This window comes from Pan troglodytes, chromosome 18 (genome assembly GCF_028858775.2).
Source record: "Pan troglodytes isolate AG18354 chromosome 18, NHGRI_mPanTro3-v2.0_pri, whole genome shotgun sequence".
NCBI classification, from domain to species: Eukaryota; Metazoa; Chordata; class Mammalia; order Primates; family Hominidae; genus Pan; species Pan troglodytes.
Genome location: NC_072416.2, coordinates 71,693,065 through 71,711,132, shown reverse-complemented (window position 1 = coordinate 71,711,132; position 18,068 = coordinate 71,693,065). Strand labels below are relative to the sequence as shown.

General features: G+C 43.5%; 1 protein-coding gene across 3 annotated transcripts in view; it reads right to left on the bottom strand.

The window, feature by feature from the left end:
• HYDIN (HYDIN axonemal central pair apparatus protein) overlaps positions 1-18,068 on the bottom strand; it is a 423,676-nt gene that overhangs the window by 166,545 nt on the left and 239,063 nt on the right. For all 3 annotated transcript variants that reach the window (XM_016930119.4, XM_016930120.4, XM_009431186.5), the window contains exons 26-32: positions 15,745-15,864; positions 15,276-15,485; positions 12,542-12,679; positions 8,736-8,913; positions 6,288-6,415; positions 659-792; positions 56-192 (exon numbers count right to left, since the gene is read on the bottom strand). In XM_016930119.4, coding sequence (XP_016785608.3) covers positions 56-192; positions 659-792; positions 6,288-6,415; positions 8,736-8,913; positions 12,542-12,679; positions 15,276-15,485; positions 15,745-15,864 — 1,045 coding nt within the window. The remainder of the gene's footprint in view (positions 1-55; positions 193-658; positions 793-6,287; positions 6,416-8,735; positions 8,914-12,541; positions 12,680-15,275; positions 15,486-15,744; positions 15,865-18,068) is intronic.

Here is an 18,068-nt window from a genome sequence, read left to right as displayed (position 1 = left end):
TTCCTTGCGAGAAATGACCAAGTGCAATAGGAAAGAGTCTCCCCAGCCTGGGTACCTGTCTCATGAAGGACACGCTTGTCTGCATGGAATGACACTGGAAAGTGACTGGTGTTGATGATCTTGATGATATGGGTTCGGACTTCGCCAAGGATGATGTAGCCAAAGTCCAGGATGTACTCTGGTAGCTGGATTCTGAAATGGTTAATAGACCTTACTAGTCACTTTCAAACCTGGAAGGCTACTTTTCCAAAAGTGAGTGAGTCTGATTTTTTTTTTTCTACCTCCTGTGCACAGTTTTATTCTCCAGAGTGGAGAACAACCAATGGCTACCCAAACGGAGACTAGAAACAACGTTAACTCCCCCAGAGATTCACACCACTGTTTTGGCCATTATCTCAGAACATGTTCAGCATGGGCCCTTATGGACCTGAAGTGAAGCCTGTCCATTAGACATAGCTGTAATGTTCTCACTCTAAGAGGCAGAAACCTGCCCAGTTGGCTTGATGCTAGGGGATGGCGGATAAGTGAGGAGAGTGGATTTCATCACGAGATGATCAGCCAGTGTTTCAGGGAGTGTGCTGCATGAGGCAGCACTGCTTGCTCTGCTACACTCTGAAACAAGCACAGCACAGAAAGGCAGTCACTGGAAACCACTCACTTGGCCAGTTTGCGGCGACTCCGATGGCTGAAGCAGGGGTCATCCATAGGATCAGGGGTGGTTGTTTTCTGATGTTCTAGGACATAGCTTTGGACTATAAGTCTTTCTACCTCCATCTGGAGATGAGCACTTACCTGAAGCAAGAGGGAAGAGCAAGTCAGCAAATTCTTTAGGAACATGCATTCTCAACAGGGACAATATCACCCCTAAAGAGGCAAAAATTAGTTCTTGGAGGGTGGTGGAAAATATCTTAAATATTACAATGGTTTGCGGCCCCCAAAGAGCCACAGAACATAAACAGATACACGGTATGTTTAAAGCATTACATTTTTCCTGGGAAGGGCGTGGGGAGGGTAAGCAAATCGGTATATCCACACCATGGAATACTCAGCAGTAAAAGGGAATGAATTATTGAGGTGCATAACTTGAATGGATTACAAGGGCATTATGTGGAATGAAAAAAGCCAATCTCAAAAGGCGATGTGCTGTATGATTCCATTTATATAACATTCTTGAAATAACAAAAGGCTCAAGATGGAGAACAGATGAGTGGCTGCCAGAGGTAAGGGACAGGGAGAGAGGGGTGGATGTGGTTATAACCTGGGCACATGTAAGGCCAAACACAAATGGAAAATGAGGCTTAGTTCTCCTTGTTGAAAATAAGGGAAGAGACTTCTCTTCCTCCCCTTAGAGTATTTAGTTTAGAACATTTGTAATTTTAAGTTCTTTGAAATGTTACCGCTTTGAAATGTAGATAAATCTTTTTAAAAGTGAAATAAGCCTCTTGCCAGCTTTAGGACCCAGAAGTCTCTTTCTCAAGGACCTGGGAACCATCTCTTTGACACGTAATCAACAAGAAAGGTGAAGTCCCTACTTCCAGTTTCTGTGAGGATGGGAGCCTAGCTTCCATGGGGCCCTGCTAGAAAGACAAGTTTGTTTTTCCTTTGGATAAAGCCAATTAGCTAACACAGTTGGTCACCTCAATTACCATGTTGATTTAGGATAAACTATGTGCGACAAGTGATGGTGTCAAGTCCTCTTACTTGAGACTAGCTATTTTTTACTCTGAGAACAGGAATGAAAAGGCTTGGATCTGGTTGGCTCTATAGGAGGGGCAGACTTCCTTCTGTCTTTGCAATCTCTCAGCAGATTGCCTGTGATGGGCATCACATTCTGGCTTAATGCTTATTCAATAATAAAATTGTTTTCTTTCTCTTCTACCTTTGTGGATAGATTTTCTGGGTTGGAGGGAGATTTTGTTTTTAATTTTATTTCCCCAAGAAGCATGAGGAATCTTGGTGGTAATGGAATAGTTCTGGATCTTAATTGCGGTGGTGGGTTCACAAATCTACATGTGATAAAATTGCACAGAACTACACCACACACATACACGCATGCATGTAAAAGTGGTGAAATCTGAATAAGCTCTGTGGCTTGTACAAATGTCAATTTCATGGATTTGATGTTGTACTATAGTTATACGAGACGTTACTGCTGGGAAAACCCTTTTTTTTCAATTCCCTGTAAATATATTATTTCAAAATAAAAAGTTAAAAAGTATATGTCAAACTATTCAAGGAGATTCCATTTTGTATATAATAAATAAAAATATTTCATGAGGAATATTAGGAAAAAAGGTCTAAAATGGATTTTTAGGGAGTGATAATGGAAAAGGTTGAGAAATACTGTTTGAAAAGGGCTAATCCTTAAGTCTAGGGCCCAGCAGGGAAGGTTAATGTGTGCCATGGCCCACAGTGAGGCACAGGAGGTGAGAGTGGAAGTGTGACAAACTGGGAGAGGAGCAGCGTCTGCTGACAGCCTTCCCAGTTGTCTGGATTCTAGAGCAGCAAAGCCAACTCTGTGCTTGGCTCCTGAGCCATGAGTGGTCCACCCTGCCCTACTCAAGGGAACCAGCTTGGCTCTGCACGTACCATATTCACAGAAACCCCACCCCACTGCTCTCCTAGGCTTCGATAAGGTGCAGCCTGGGAACCCAATAAGCAGGTGGAGACACATCATTGCTTCCAGTGGGCAGCCCGGGGCTGGCAGGAGAAGGCAGAGGCTAAGGGCACCATCTTAGCAGCTGGGCAGGCCTGGTTTCAAATCCTAGCTCTGTGCTTGCCTTGGGACATGCACTTCACTTCTGTAAAACTAAAATTTAGAAGACAGTGGCACCATTCTCCCCCCACCCTCATTGTGGGAGGATTTAACAAGATAACAGTTCAGGTTAACAGTATGGCACAGGCTTAGTATAAGAGTCCAATAAGATCTTAGTAACGAGATGAGGGGCCATGCTGCTCCATCAATAAGAAATAAAGGCTGTTAGAAATGCCAGAAAAAGCTCTCCCTCTCCCTCTCCCTCTCCCTCTCCCCACGGTCTCCCTCTCCCTCTCTTTCCACGGTCTCCCTCTGATGCCGAGCCAAAGCTGGACGGTACTGCTGCCATCTCGGCTCACTGCAACCTCCCTGCCTGATTCTCCTGCCTCAGCCTGCCGAGTGCCTGCGATTGCAAGCGCGCGCCACCACGCCTGACTGGTTTTCGTATTTTTTTGGTGGAGACGGGGTTTCGCTGTGTTGGCCAGGCTGGTCTCCAGCTCCTAACCGCGAGTGATCCGCCAGCCTCGGCCTCCTGAGGTGCCGGGATTGCAGACGGAGTCTCGTTCACTCAGTGCTCAATGGTGCCCAGGCTGGAGTGCAGTGGCGTGATCTCGGCTCGCTACAACCTCCACCTCCCAGCAGCCTGCCTTGGCCTCCCAAAGTGCCAAGATTGCAGCCTCTGCCCGGCCGCCACCCCGTCTGGGAAGTGAGGAGCGTCTCTGCCCGGCCGCCCATCGTCTGGGATGTGAGGAGCCCCTCTGCCTGGCTGCCTAGTCTGGAAAGTGAGGAGCGTCTCTGCCCGGCCGCCATCCCATCTAGGAAGTGAGGAGTGCCTCTTCCCGGCCGCCATCCCATCTGGGAAGTGAGGAGCATCTCTGCCCGGCCGCCCATTGTCTGAGATGTGGGGAGCACCTCTGCCCTGCCGCCCCGTCCGGGATGTGAGGAGCGTCTCTGCCCGGCCGCCCCATCTGAGAAGTGAGGAGACCCTCTGCCTGGCAACCACCCCGTCTGAGAAGTGAGGAGCCCCTCTGCCCAGCAGCCACCCCATCTGGGAAGTGAGGAGCGTCTCTGCCTGGCAGCCACCTCGTCTGGGAGGGAGGTGGGGGGGGTCAGCCCCCCGCCCGGCCAGCCACCCCGTCCGGGAGGGAGGTGGGGGGGTCAGCCCCCCGCCCGGCCAGCCGCCCCGTCCGGGAGGGAGGTGGGGCGGTCAGTCCCCCGCCCGGCCAGCCGCCCCGTCTGGGAGGTGAGGGGCGCCTCTGCCCGGCCGCCCCTACTGGGAAGTGAGGAGCCCCTCTGCCCGGCCGGCTGTCCCGTCCGGGAGGGAGGTGGGGGGGTCAGCCCCCCGCCCGGCCAGCCGCCCCGTCCGGGAGGTGAGGGGCGCCTCTGCCCGGCCGCCCCTACTGGGAAGTGAGGAGCCCCTCTGCCCGGCCACCACCCCGTCTGGGAGGTGTACCCAACAGCTCATTGAGAACGGGCCATGATGACAATGGCGGTTTTGTGGAATAGAAAGGGGGGAAAGGTGGGGAAAAGATTGAGAAATTGGATGGTTGCCGTGTCTGTGTAGAAAGAGGTAGACATGGGAGACTTTTCATTTTGTTCTGTACCAAGAAAAATTCTTCTGCCTTGGGATCCTGTAGATCTGTGACCTTACCCCCAACCCTGTGCTCTCTGAAACATCTGCTGTAACCACTCAGGGTTGAATGGATTAAGGGCGGTGCAAGATGTGCTTTGTTAAACAGATGCTTGAAGGCAGCATGCTCCTTAAGAGTCATCACCACTCCCTAATCTCAAGTACCCAGGGACACAAACACTGCGGAAGGCCGCAGGGTCCTCTGCCTAGGAAAACCAGAGACCTTTGTTCACTTGTTTATCTGCTGACCTTCCCTCCACTATTGTCCTGTGACCCTGCCAAATCCCCCTCTGCGAGAAACACCCAAGAATGATCAATAAAAAAAAAAAAAAAAAAAAGAAATGCCAGAAAAAACAAATGAGCTGCACAAGAAAAAAAAAAAAAAAGAGTCCAATAAATGGTAACTGATGTTATTAATTATGATCATCCTTGGTGCTAAGGTTCACTTTTAGCATCTTGTACTTGAACCAGCTTTCTGCAAAACAAATAATACCCGGTGGGCTTTGGTGCTTCCAGTCTCCCCCATGACACCTTTCTCCCCCACATTAGAGCCCCCTCTTAACCAACCTAAGGGCTCTCTAGCCACATATATGATTCTTCCTTAGAACAATATTCGCATGCACATTTGCATTTGGAAAGAACAGCATGGGGGATGGCAGCTGTCAGGGTCAGGAATAGACTTTTAAAACAGGACTTTCAGTGGTGATGAGGGAGGATATATTGGGATTTTGTCTTCCTATCCCAGCCTTTATTTACAAGCTGAGAAGCTCTCTCCTCCAGAGACCCTGGCTTGGCTCCCACCTCTGTGGCACCACATGCTCCTGACTTTTCCAGAATCTTTTGGCCACCCCTCTCCCCCACTCAGATGCTGGGGTATTTTGGGGCTACATTCTGAATCTGCCTTTTTTCCTGCTCACTAGACATAATTCCTAGGGAATCTCCCCATTTCCTGTGATTGCAATGATCATCTGATGACTCTCAAGTCACCTTCTCCAACCTCTCTCTCCCCGAGGTGCCCAGCGGTGGCTCCGGTTCCCTACTGGCTGCTCTACGCAGATGATGCACAGAAATCTCACATTCGGTAGCCACGGGAAGCAGCTGAACTCCTTTCCCTTCCCTCCCCTCCCACCAAGACCTCGCTTCTCCTCCTGAGTTGCCTGTCTCAGTCCCCCTCCTTACCTCGTCATCCAAGCAAGACTTAGAGGTCCCCTCCACCCCATGCCCATATCCAATCAATCCCTAAGTCTTGACCATTCCACTTCTGGAATATTCCTTGAACCCACCCAGTTCGCCCTGTCCCCACTGTCATCACCATTGCTTACAGCACCACCATCTCTCACCTAGAATTACTCCATCAGCTTAAAAAAATTGTAGAGATGGAGTTTCACCATGTTGTCCAGGCTGGTCTCAAATTCCTGGCCTCAGGCCATCCTTGGCTTCCCAAAGTACTGGGATTACAGGAACGGGCCACTGCACCTGGCCCTCCGTCAGCTTCTAAAAAAACTGATCTCTCGAATCTACTCTCATCATCCCCAAGTTCCTGTCCCCTCAAAGCTCCACATGGCAGCCAGAGGGATCTCTTAAAGATGGAAAGTCGATTGGGCCACACCTCTCGTTGCCCTCAGGATGAAGTCCAAAAACCTTAATAGATCAGCCATCTGATACCTCACCTCCTGGGCTCATCTTGCCTCTCCTAGCTTCCTGATTCTTTGCCTTATCTCTGTCTTTCTCCTTTCTGTACCTCAGAGACCATGTCCTTGCCCCTGGGCTTCTGCACACAGTGCCCTTCTGCACACACACCCCACACACTGTGCACACAGTGCCCTCTGCACACAACTCCTATGCACTCTGCACGCACCACCCTCCTGCACAGGCGTCCCATGCAGGCTGGAGCTGTCTTACCTCAGCAGGCTCGTCTTCTGGCACTTCCTCAGTTATTATGTCAAAGTGATCGAGCGTTTCACATTTGTTATACTCTTTGTCTGTGTTTTTCCTGGCTTGATTCAAGAACATTTCATACTTTTCATTTGCTGTACCAGGGTGGGGAGTGGGGGTTGGAAGGAGAGCAGAATCAGGAAGGTCAGAAAAATATGAATAATGTCGCAAACACAGACCCTCAGCTCCTGGTAAGGTGGGAAGGGAAGTGGACTTTTGGATACTTCGTCTGCCCTGCTTTCCCTGCTTCAGAGGGTGAGGTGATTTGAGAGTTGAATCTGTATTAGAGACCTCACTGAGTTGAATGAGATTATGCTTTAGTGAAGGACTGGCTGGTTCTCCAGAACTTGAAGTTAGTTACATTCGAAGCCACTCATAGGGTGACCCACTTGATCCTGGCTTGCTTGGGATTTTCTTGGTTCTAGCACTTAAACCCCTACACCCTGGAGCTCTTCCAGTGCTGGACAAACCCAGACAGCCGGTCACCCTTTAAGTCCCTTTTTATGTTTATTAAATCTCAATTAACAAAAGATATGTTTGGGTCAAGTTGTTTTAATTAACACTAAATATGCCACATTATCCTGAATCAGGGAGGGTAGGTAATCGGTGGAGAGATTCCCACCCGAATTTACCACTACGCCAGTGCAAATTCAAATACTTTGAAAGGCAAAGGTAGGAAAGTCATTTAAAATGCCCACTATAGGCCAGGTGTGGTGGCTCACGCCTGTAATCCTAGCACTTTGGGAGGTTGAGGGCGGGCAGATTGCCTGAGCTCAGGAGTTCAAGACCAGCCTGGGCAACATGGCAAAACCCCGTCTCTACAAAAAATTAGCTGGGCATGGTGGTGTGTGGCTGTAATCCCAGCTACTGGGGAGCCTGAGGCATGAGAATCGCTTGAGCCCTGGAGGTGGAGGTTGCAGTGAGCTGAGACCCCGTCACTGAACTCCAGCCTGGGTGACAGAGCAAGACTCTGTATCAAAAAAAAAAAAAAGCCTATTATAAAACAATAGGAAATGCTGTGAGTGTAGTGAACTGGAAAACAGAAGACCCAACTAATGGTGTTCAAATTTAAATTATTTTAAAGCCCTTACTGGCCAAACCATGTCTACTGCCCTGATGAGGCCAGCTGGGTGCCCAGTTTCAACCGTATGGCAAAGGTTTTCCTTCCTGAAATTATATGTGGAGCTGGAGTAACCCTCATCTGGCTGGAACTCTAGATACAAGAGTGTAACATGGTCTTAGCATTAGTGACATTTATTGCCAGGCACTGTGGCTCAACACCTGTAATCTTAGTGCTTTGGCAGGCTGAGATGGGAGGATCACTTGAGACCAGGAATGCAAGACTAGCCTGGGTAACAAAGTGAGATCCTATCTTTAAACAAAAAAAATTAAAAAATTAGCCAGGCATGGCAGTGCACATCTTTAGTCCCAGCTACTCAAGAAGCTGAAGCGGGAGGATCCCTTGAGCCTAAGAGTTAAGATTACAGTGAGCTCTGATTGCACCACTGTATTTCAGCCTGGGTAACAGAGCGAGACCTTTTTAAAATAGAGACAGTGTCTTGCATATATATAAATATAAATATAAATATAAATGCAAGTTTTCAGGGAGCAGACAATTAGAATTCAGTGGATGATTATGAACAGGAGAGTTAGTAACTTCAGGGAATGGGGTAACAGGAAAGGCTGGGTGGGAGGACTTAGTCTGAAGCTTTTTAGGGAAAGTAGATTTCAAGGAGCTTGAATAGAGATTCATAAAGAGTGAGAGGTTTCCCTGATCCATCGTCCTGTACCTGACGTCAGGAAGAAAGAGGCAGAGACAGTCTATGGCTAAAAGGGCTGCTCAGCTGAGGTTCGGAATCTGCCAAGACAGAAATATTCTGGTACAAAAGGATAGTCCTGGGGGCCAGATGTAACTGGGAAATGTAAGTGGGAAGACAATTATTCAAGTCTAATTTAGCCTTCACCCTGTGTAATGCCAAAATAAGGGCTCAGAATCTGTGTCCGCCCTTCTGTGCAGTTTATACTTTGAGAATTCTACTCTTGGAAGCTCATTGGCTCTTACCTTCCCAGTGGCATCTAGGAGAATGTCACAGGGAAAGGACAGCTCGGGGAAAGACTGGGGCCAGAAGGAAAGTGCATGGGGGGAGGAAAAGCTTTTGGAGGTAAATTTCCTGATCCCTCTGTCAGTAATTCAATAATGGCCAAATTGGCCAGGGTTCTTCATTTGGGGCTGCCATAGACGATTTCTTGTCTCAGTAAACTCAGGTCACCAATTTGGCAATTGCAGAATAACGTGGAAGAGAACCACAGGGGATTTCTAAGCAAATAAAGTAAGTAGCCAGCAATCTTCCAATAAGCAAAGCTAAAATGCTTTTTTTGTCCCCAGTGGGGAACTACTCCAGTGTGAAGTAGTACCTGTGAGGTTCCTGGGGAGATCGAGGCAGATTTGGGGAAAGATTCCCTCTCCGCTCAGAGTGATATTTTCTGGGTCCAGGTGGGCGATCTGTATCTGGAAACTCCTTTTAAAGACCTCAGGTACTCCAGGTAGGTAGTAAACTTTTAATACCTGCTCTTGATGTGAACTGATAAAGCCCTATGCGGTAGAAAGACCAGAAAAGGGAAAACGAATGTGCTACAGTACAGGTTCAACTCATTAAATTACTTAAAACAACAACAACAATGACAAAGTAAACCTAAAAAAAAGAAGGAAAGGAGTAAGAGATTTAATGAAATGAGTGCAAAGAAACAGAAGAGGTTCGTAAATCCACAAACTGGTTCTTTGAAAAAAGACGAATAAAATACACAAAACTGGCAAGACTGATTAAGAAGATAAGGAGAAAAGTCACCAAAAACGTAAAAAGAAAAATGGTTCGGCCGGGCGTGGTGGCTCACGCCTGTAATCCCAGCACTTTGGGAGGCTGAGGTGGGTGGATCACGAGGTCAGGAGATCGAGACTATCCTGGCTAACATGGTAAAACCCCGTCTCTGCTAAAAATACAAAAAATTAGCCAGGCATGGTGGCGGGCACCTGTAGTCCCAGCTACTCGGGAGGCTGAGGCAGAAGAATGGCGTGAACCTGGGAGGCGGAGCTTGCAGTGAGCCGAGATCGCGCCACTGCACTCCAACCTGAGCGACAGAGCGAGACTCCGTCTCAAAAAAAAAAAAAAGAAAAAAAAAGAAAAATCGTTCATAAATATATAGTAAAATAGTACATAAATCATATACAATTATGAGAAAACTTTACGTCAATATATTAAAACATTTTTGTGAAATTAACAATTTCCTAGAAAAATATGAGTAACAAAACTCAAAAACCTTAGAGTGATCTGTATCCTATACAGAAGCTGAAAAATGAAGACAATTACCCTGACAAAGGAATATATGGCATTGGAAGCAAGTTCTGCTACTCCTTCAAAAACAGATAATCACTTCAGTTTATGAGCCATTCAGGAAATAGAAGAGAGAGAAATGCCTATTTATTTATTCTGATATCCAAACTGATCAAATGCAGCATGAAGAAGGAAATTTATGAACCAACGATCACTTAACAAAGGTGCAAAAATTGTAAGTAAAATGTTAGCTGAGTGAATCCAGCAATATATATATATATATATATATATATTTAAATGCAGATGGTAGCATATAGAGTGTTTTTCGTCTTCCTTTTCTTTTCATTTTACCTAACAATATATTTTACGATTAATTCAATATTAGTACATCTAGAGCTGCTCCATCCTTTTTAGTTGCTACATATTATTCCATTACATAGTTTTAATATATTTTTAAAAACTAGTTTCCTACTGATAGACATTTAGTTTGTTTCTGGTCTTTTGCTATTGCCATTACAGATTATATAGGAAATAATCTTATAAACACATCATTTTGCAAATGTGGGAACGTGTATGTAGAATAAATTCTTAGAAATGAAATTTCTAGGTCAAAGTGTAATTTTGATAGATAAGGCCAAATTATTCTCTATAGAGTTGTTATCAATTTACAATAACTGCAGCAATGTAAATTCAAATGCTTAAAAATCTTTAGGAAAAGGGCAAGGAAAACATAGCAATTATGATAAAAAGATGGAATAGAAAGAAAACACTGAGTAAATTTAAAAAATAGACAAAATACGATGAAAGAAATAATAGCAAGCATTTCAGTTTTGCTAATCATAAGAATGTGTTAAATGTTCCTATTGAAACTTAAGGACTCTCAGAGAAGATTAAAAAATAAAATCCAAATAAGTATGTTTTATGAATGATAAGCCTAAAACAAAATGAAATAAGACTATGGGCAAATTATGTAAGGCAAAAAGAAAGCAGCAATCACAATATTAAGACCAAACAAAGGGGAATTCAAAGAAGAGCATTCAAAGGGAACAAGAAGGCAATTGAAGGTAGACAGAACACACAGTCCATGATGAACACTTAATAGTCACGAGATCTTCTGTGTCAACACAGAAACGAAAGGGTATAAACAAAAAGGTGTATGTATTTGTAGAAAACAATAGAGAAATGGACAAAAGTTTTATATACCACTCTTGAGTCTTAGAAAAATTAAACAGAAAAAGATATAGAAGATTTTAATGTTATAATTATTTGGGTTAATTTAGTAGGGAATCCAGATATGATAATCTGGATTCTATAGCCCAGGTAACATTATTTTCAAACATTTATTAGTATTAAAAATTACTTTAGGTCACTAAAATATATTAATAAATTCACTAAGTAGGAATTTAGAGGGCCATATTATCTGATCATGATTCAAAAAAACCTCAATATTAGTAACAATATAAGTAACAAAAGCAAAAATCATAATCATTTGGAAATTAAAAAAAGAAAAATATATTTTAAATTACACTTGTAAGTAAAACTATAATTTAAGACAACTTAGAAAATAATGAAAATCATAATAGTAAATATTAACATGTATAAAACACACAAAAATTGTCATCTACTTTTTTATCTGTAATTTTCTTAAAATATAAGGGGTAAGGCTAAAGGTGTCCTTAGGCAAATGAATAGTCTTACATTTTTTCATTATTAACTAAGAAAAACAATAAAAGTAGGCATTCAAGTCACGAAGTTAGAGAAACAAAACACAAGAGTGAATTTGGGCTGGGCGAGATGGGGCTCACGCCTGTAATCCCAGCACTTTGGGATGCCAAGGCAGGCAGACACCTTGAGTTCAGGAGTTCAAGACCAGCCTGGGCAACATGGCAAGACCCTGTCTCTAAAAAACAAAAAATAAATAAATAAAATAAACAATAAATACAAAAATTAGCTGGGTGTGGTGGTGCATGCCTGTGGTCCCAGCTATGTGGGAGGCTAAGGTGGGAGGACTGCTTGAGCCCAGGAGGCAGCGGTTGCAGTGAGTCGAGGTCTGCACTCCAGTCTAGGTGACAGAGCCAGACCTGGTCTTAAAAAAAAAAAAAAAAAAAAAGTGAATTCGAAAGATTAGCTAAGATAAATTGGGAAAAAAAACCAAAAGGGGAGTTGACCTAACAGATATTAAGATGTATTTCTAAAGCCATAGCAGCTAAAATAGTACAGTATTAATGTAGGGACAAACAGAGCAATGAAGAATAAAGAGACCAGCAGTAAACCCAAATATGTGAGATGATTTAGGGGAAGAACAGACTTTATCATCAAAGATGATGGTGCTCATTATCTTTGGATTTACAAGATTATGAATAATTACACTTTAAAAATATTTTCCTTTTTTTATAACAATTATGTGCTATTTTCATAATGAGAAAAATTCAACAAATGTTCCTTAAAACTGGTAGATCAACATAATATGAACAAGGAACCACTTTCTCTGTTTGCTTCTGAAACCAGTTTGGCTCAGCGCAGTCTGCTAGTGTTTTCACACCTGCTGAAGTCAGTGGAGAGGAAGCCCTCGGGAATTACAAGGGCAGCGTGAAGACATCGGTGGAAATAAATTAGTCTCATTATCATGGAAAAAAAAAATCCATGGGTTGCATCTGTCTTGTTGATTGCTGTATCCCTGGTGCCTGGAAACTGGTTACTGTGGGACTAAATAAATACTTGTTTAATAAATGAGCGAAGTGGCTTGGATTTATTTTTTTTTTCCTGCTTCTGAGAGTTCTTTAGTTTTAATAAAAAGAAAAAATCACACTTGTAATCCTGGTCGTGAATACTCACCTGCATCTGAGTGGGGCTCATAAGTTTGAATTCGGGCCCCTCCCACCATTTACTTACAGACACAGGCAGGATTAGTGGCACTCCAGGGAGAAGGGTGTCTGGAGAAGACTGGTGGTCAGTCAGAACCTTGAACTCAAAGCCAACTTTCCCCATGTTCGTCAGCGTGATATCCCTCTCTGTGACATGGTCAAACAGCTTGAGAAGAGAAGGAGAAGAGTGACTCCATCTTGGGATGCGGCTTTGATAGTGACAAAGGTGCAGAAACATGCCTCATGGATAAGGGTGTGACAGCTCCTGATATAAATACTGGTCAGTCTACATCTCAGCATCACAAAAAATGCCTACTGGGGCACTAGACTCTGGAAACCTGGCTCTTAGTTCTTCTAAGAACCGATTTAGTTTAGGTATGGCTGTGGGGCTGAGCATTTCACCTTCCTGGGTCTCAGTTTTTTCACTACAGGAACTTGTAATAGAGAATCTTAAAGTAAGCTTTCTACATTAAAAAGATTTGCCTAGTATTCCATGGTGTATATGTGCCACATTTTCTTAATCCAGCCTATCATTGTTGGACATTTGGGTTGGTTCCAAGTCTTTGCTATTGTGAATAGTGAGAAAGTAAGCTCGTAAGGCCCCAGCGAGATGCAGCCATAAAAAATGATGAGTTCATGTCTTTGTAGGGACATGGATGAAGCTGGAAACCATCATTCTCTGCAAACTATCGCAAGGACAAAAAAACCAAACACCGCATGTTCTCACTCATAGGTGGGAATTGAACAATGAGAACACTTGGACACAGGAAGGGGAACATCACACACCAGGGCCTGTTGTGGGGTCGGGGGGAGGGGGGAGGGATAGCATTAGGCGATATACCTAATGTAAATGACAAGTTAATGGGTGCAGCACACCAACATGGCACATGTATACATATGCAACAAACCTGCACGTTGTGTACATATACCCTAGAACTTAAAGTATAATAAAAAGAATTAAAATAAATAAATTTAAAAAAAAAGATTTGCCTTCTGGATTCTGTCCTGTAAGAAAAACAAAAGATTTGAGTTTAGAATGTTCTAGAATGAACTTTTCCATTCAAATGGAGAACCATGGGTGTAACAGGCCAGTCATGTTCTTTTTCCTGGAATTTTGCTAACATAATTCACCAGCTGGGTTAGCAGGCCCAATAACCACAAACAGGCCACTTTGGGGGTCCTTAGGAAAAGCCAGGGTGAGGTCTGACTGCTTCAAAGACTATACTCAGAGATGAGCCGAAACCAAGTGCCCAAAGGACCCTGGAGACGATGAAGGAAAGAGAATTCTATTTGGTCAGCAACATGGAGATGGTCTCAGTAGGTGTTGGGTGAATCAGATTTTAGGCACAATCTTTGATCTATAAACACATATGCATGCACACAATTCAGTAATGATACTTGCAGGAGCTATGTAATGGAGATTCAATCCTCATTGAAATTTGGTAGGAGATATGGTCTCCGAGTGCATAACACAAAATCTGATTGGGAAGAGAACGTGTACTGATGGAATTAATTGACAATTATTCCAAAACAAAAATGGGAAAGTATATTATATTATGGCAAAGACTATCATTAAGTGCCAAGGGAATGTAAAGTAAAAGATAACCCTAGAAGGAGCTGAGCTGGGTCTTATAGGATGTAAAGGTTTGGGCTTGGCAGAGTGGAGGATGAGAGGGATAAGGTAAGACAAAGTGTAGCTGCATGAAGCACTGGGGTGCACTGGGGCCGGTGGGTAGACCAGCTTGGCCACAGTGAAATGTATGGACTACAAGAGGGAATTATGGGAAGTGAAACTTCCAGTGTAAAGATCACCAGTTAATAGAGAGGCTTAGGATAGCCTCACCCAGGTGAGGAATGGGCTCTGACCCAAAGGAACTCATGACAATTGACAGCCAACTCTGACCCAGCACAGCACTGACCAGATGCTTTAAGCAATGACAACTCCTGGTGGGATGGGCTTGCTACTCCGTTCCCACCTTATAGATGAGGGACACTGAGGCTTGGAGAGGTGATGTGCCCAAGGTCATGCAGTCGGGAGGAAGTAAAACTGGAATAGGAAGAGGAAGTAAATCCGGAATACAAAGAGGAAGTAGAACCGGAATACGAAACCATGCTCTTTGGTCAATATCACATTGCTTTGCCAAATGCTGCTGGGATTAATTGGTCAGGGACTGACAGGATGACAACACCATTTTGGAAAATGTCGCTGGACTTACTGAATCAGAATCTGCACTTGAACAAAACTCCCAGGTGATTCATAGGCACATTACAGTGTGGGAGGAACTGCTGTAATAATTTAGGCATGGCTTGATGAGACCCTGTAATGTGATATCAGTGGCAATGGGAAGAGAAAACTGACTCAGAGAGGGACGCTGGTGATGAGTCAGCAAACCCTGGAGGCTTAGAAGGATGTGGAGAGGTGAAGGAGAGAGTGCAGCGGAAAAGCCTTGGAGATTGTGAACCCAAGGGTGGAGAAAATGGTAATGCTATTGAAAGAAATGCAGAAGTTGGAACAGGCTCCTGGATTGAAAGGGAAGAAGTGACCTTGAGCATCTAACATGCTGAGTTTCAGGAGACGATAAGAAAAGCAAGTGTAAGTATCTGGCAAACAGTTGGCAGCAGGAGGATGGTCAGGGTTAGGGAGGCTGATGGGAGATCAAGGACGGGGTGATGGCGAGACTATGATGATTGGGGTTCAGGAGAGATTTGTTTAAGATGCTTAAGACAAAACCAGAAAATCTCTACCCGATGGTTTGTGATACCTGTAATCCGTAGTGAATATCCTTGGTGTCAAAGGAATAGTTGACCAGGGATGCCTCTCCCTTCAGTGTTATTTCGTAGGTGGGTCCTTCTTCCACTTCACACAGAGCTTTAGCTTGTGCAATGATGTTAGCGTGTCCATAGAAGGTGAACGATATTTGGTGGCTACTGTGTGGCTGCAACACTCCAAACAGGGGCAAAATATCAAACACCTGCAGAGAAAGTCATTCTGTAAGAGAGCAGCTGTTGGGATGAATGCCTGCCAAGGATAAGTGAAAGTTATGTCAATTTACACATTAATTCCAGTCTTTAACTCATTTGATAGAAGGTAGCCCAGCACCCTGAAAACACATAATGGTAATGATGGTAACAGTGCTCTGGTGAGATTTAAGTTTCTAATGTGGGGCAGCTGCTCAGTTAGAAAGTAAAGTTAGTGTCTGATAAGGTCAGGACTCACACGGTGTCACTTACTTCTTCTATCCCAATGGAAATCATCTCATTCTGTTCACAGGTCTGTAGGGATTCCTGATCCTCCACCTGGCTCTGGCTTGAGTATATTCTTTCTATTTCAGTAGAGCTAACTTTTATTTCCTAGAAATTAAAGATGTGAGGAAAAGCTGGCAAGCATTCAGAATGGATCATCAATTGACAGAAAAATAAAGTATGTTGTATATGATTATAAAAATAGTACATTTTTTCCCAGGGAGATAATTGAGCAAGTGACTATAATGTACATACGAGGATGTTTACTGCAGCATTATTTATAACAGCAAAACTTTGGAAGCCAACTCAGTGCCCATCAATAGGGGGTCACTTTAAATGAAGTGTGTGTGGTACACCTATCCATGAAGGATAATGCATGTATATTTATGGATAGGGATGATGTGCACAACATATTATTGAGTGAAAAGCAGCTCTATTCATGTAAAATTACATATGCCTCATGTGTCTGAAGGTGTGTGTGTGTAAATTCCTTCAGAGATTTGCATTGGCAAATAGAAATATCTGGGAGGTTGTTTGCTAAGAATTTCGTAGCATTTTTCTCAGTGGGGTAGAAAGAAGATGGGAATTTTGAGGATGTTTGCTTTAATTTTTCTGTATTCTTGAGTTTATATGTACACATATGTACATATATATGTACATACATATTTTATTTTTGAGACAAGATGTCTGTCTCTGTCACCCAGGCTGGAATGCAGTGGCATGATCAGAGCTCACTGCAGCCTTGAATGCCTGGGCTCAAGTGACCTTCCCACCTCAGCCTCCCTAAAGTAGCCAGGACTGCAGGCGTGCACCACCACACCCTTTTATGTTGCCCAGGCTGGTCTTGAACTCGTGGCCTCAAGCCATCCTCCTGCCTTGGCTCCCAAAGTACTGGGGTTACAGGCGTGAACCACTGTTTCTGGCCTATTCTTGAGTTTTCTATGACACGCATCTTTGAAAATAGAAAAAGAAGAATTAATATTTAAAAGACAAATATTTTATATACTCACACATACTCATTCTAAAAAATTTTTTAAATATAGAAAGCTCCAAGGAAAGAAATAAAAGTCCATCTCAGGTTATACTGTAGATAAATATTATTATATGTATGTGTGTATATATAGTGTATTATGTGTGCATATATATTTGTATTCTGATTTTTCAGTTGACCTAATATGAGTGCCATCTTCCCATATGACTGAATATTCTTCACAAACATCACTTAAAGTATTTTAGAAAGTTGATTGTACATGATACAAATTTAAAATATTCAAAAGGATATATGGTAAAAAGATTAAAAAAAGACTTCTATCCCTACAGTTCTCCGGTTCTCCCCTCCTGAGGTACCCACTGTCCAGTTTCCTATATGTTGAATTTAGTTATTCCTCTTCATTCAGCTGATATTTACTGGAGACTTACTAAGAACCAGTTCTATATCCTGAGGATATGACGATGAACAAAACAGAAAAAAAATTCCTGCCCTCATGAAGATTAAATTCCAGAGATATTCCATGCACAAGCAAAGATATCTATGTAACTGTTTGAGAGGTAACACAGTAGCTAAGAGCAAGCAAGATGGTCAAGTCTTCCAGCTCCACTGCTTGATGGACGTGTCCCTGCATTGGGAAAATGGGGAAAGATAGTGGTACCCACCTCACAGGGGTGTTGGGAAAAGTAAAAGAGTTAATGTAAAAAATTGCTTAGCTGGGGGCGATGGCTCATGGCTGTAATCCCAGGACTTTGGGAGGCTGAGGCAGGTGGATTGCCTGAGCTCAGATGTTCAAGACCACCCCGGGCAACATGGTGAAACCCTGTCTCTACTGAAATACAAAAATTAGCCGGGCATGATGGCAAGTGCCTGTAATCCCAGCTATTTGGGAGGCTGAAGCAAGAGAATTGCTTGAACCCAGGAGGTGGAGGTTGCAGTGGGTCAAGATGGTACCACTTCACTCTGGCCTGGGCAACAGAGTGAGACTCTGCCTCAAAAAAAAAAAAAAAAAAGCTTAGGTCAGTGCTCAGTTAAGTGTTGGTTGCTTTCATAGACTTTTTTCTTTATACAAATGGTAGCACACAGTGTACTTTGTTTTGCACTGGGTATTTTTTCTTAATATATCAAAGATTGTGCCAAATTAGTATGTAGAGAACTTTCTCATTTTTAAAAAAGAATTTCATAGTATTGCCTTGTGCAGATGTAATTTAGTTTATTCAGATGGTCTCCTATTGGTGGAATTAAGTTGTTTCCAATATTTCTTGCTTTTACAAACAAAGCTGCAGTGTACAAGGATGGTTACATGCTTTATGCAAGTGCAGAG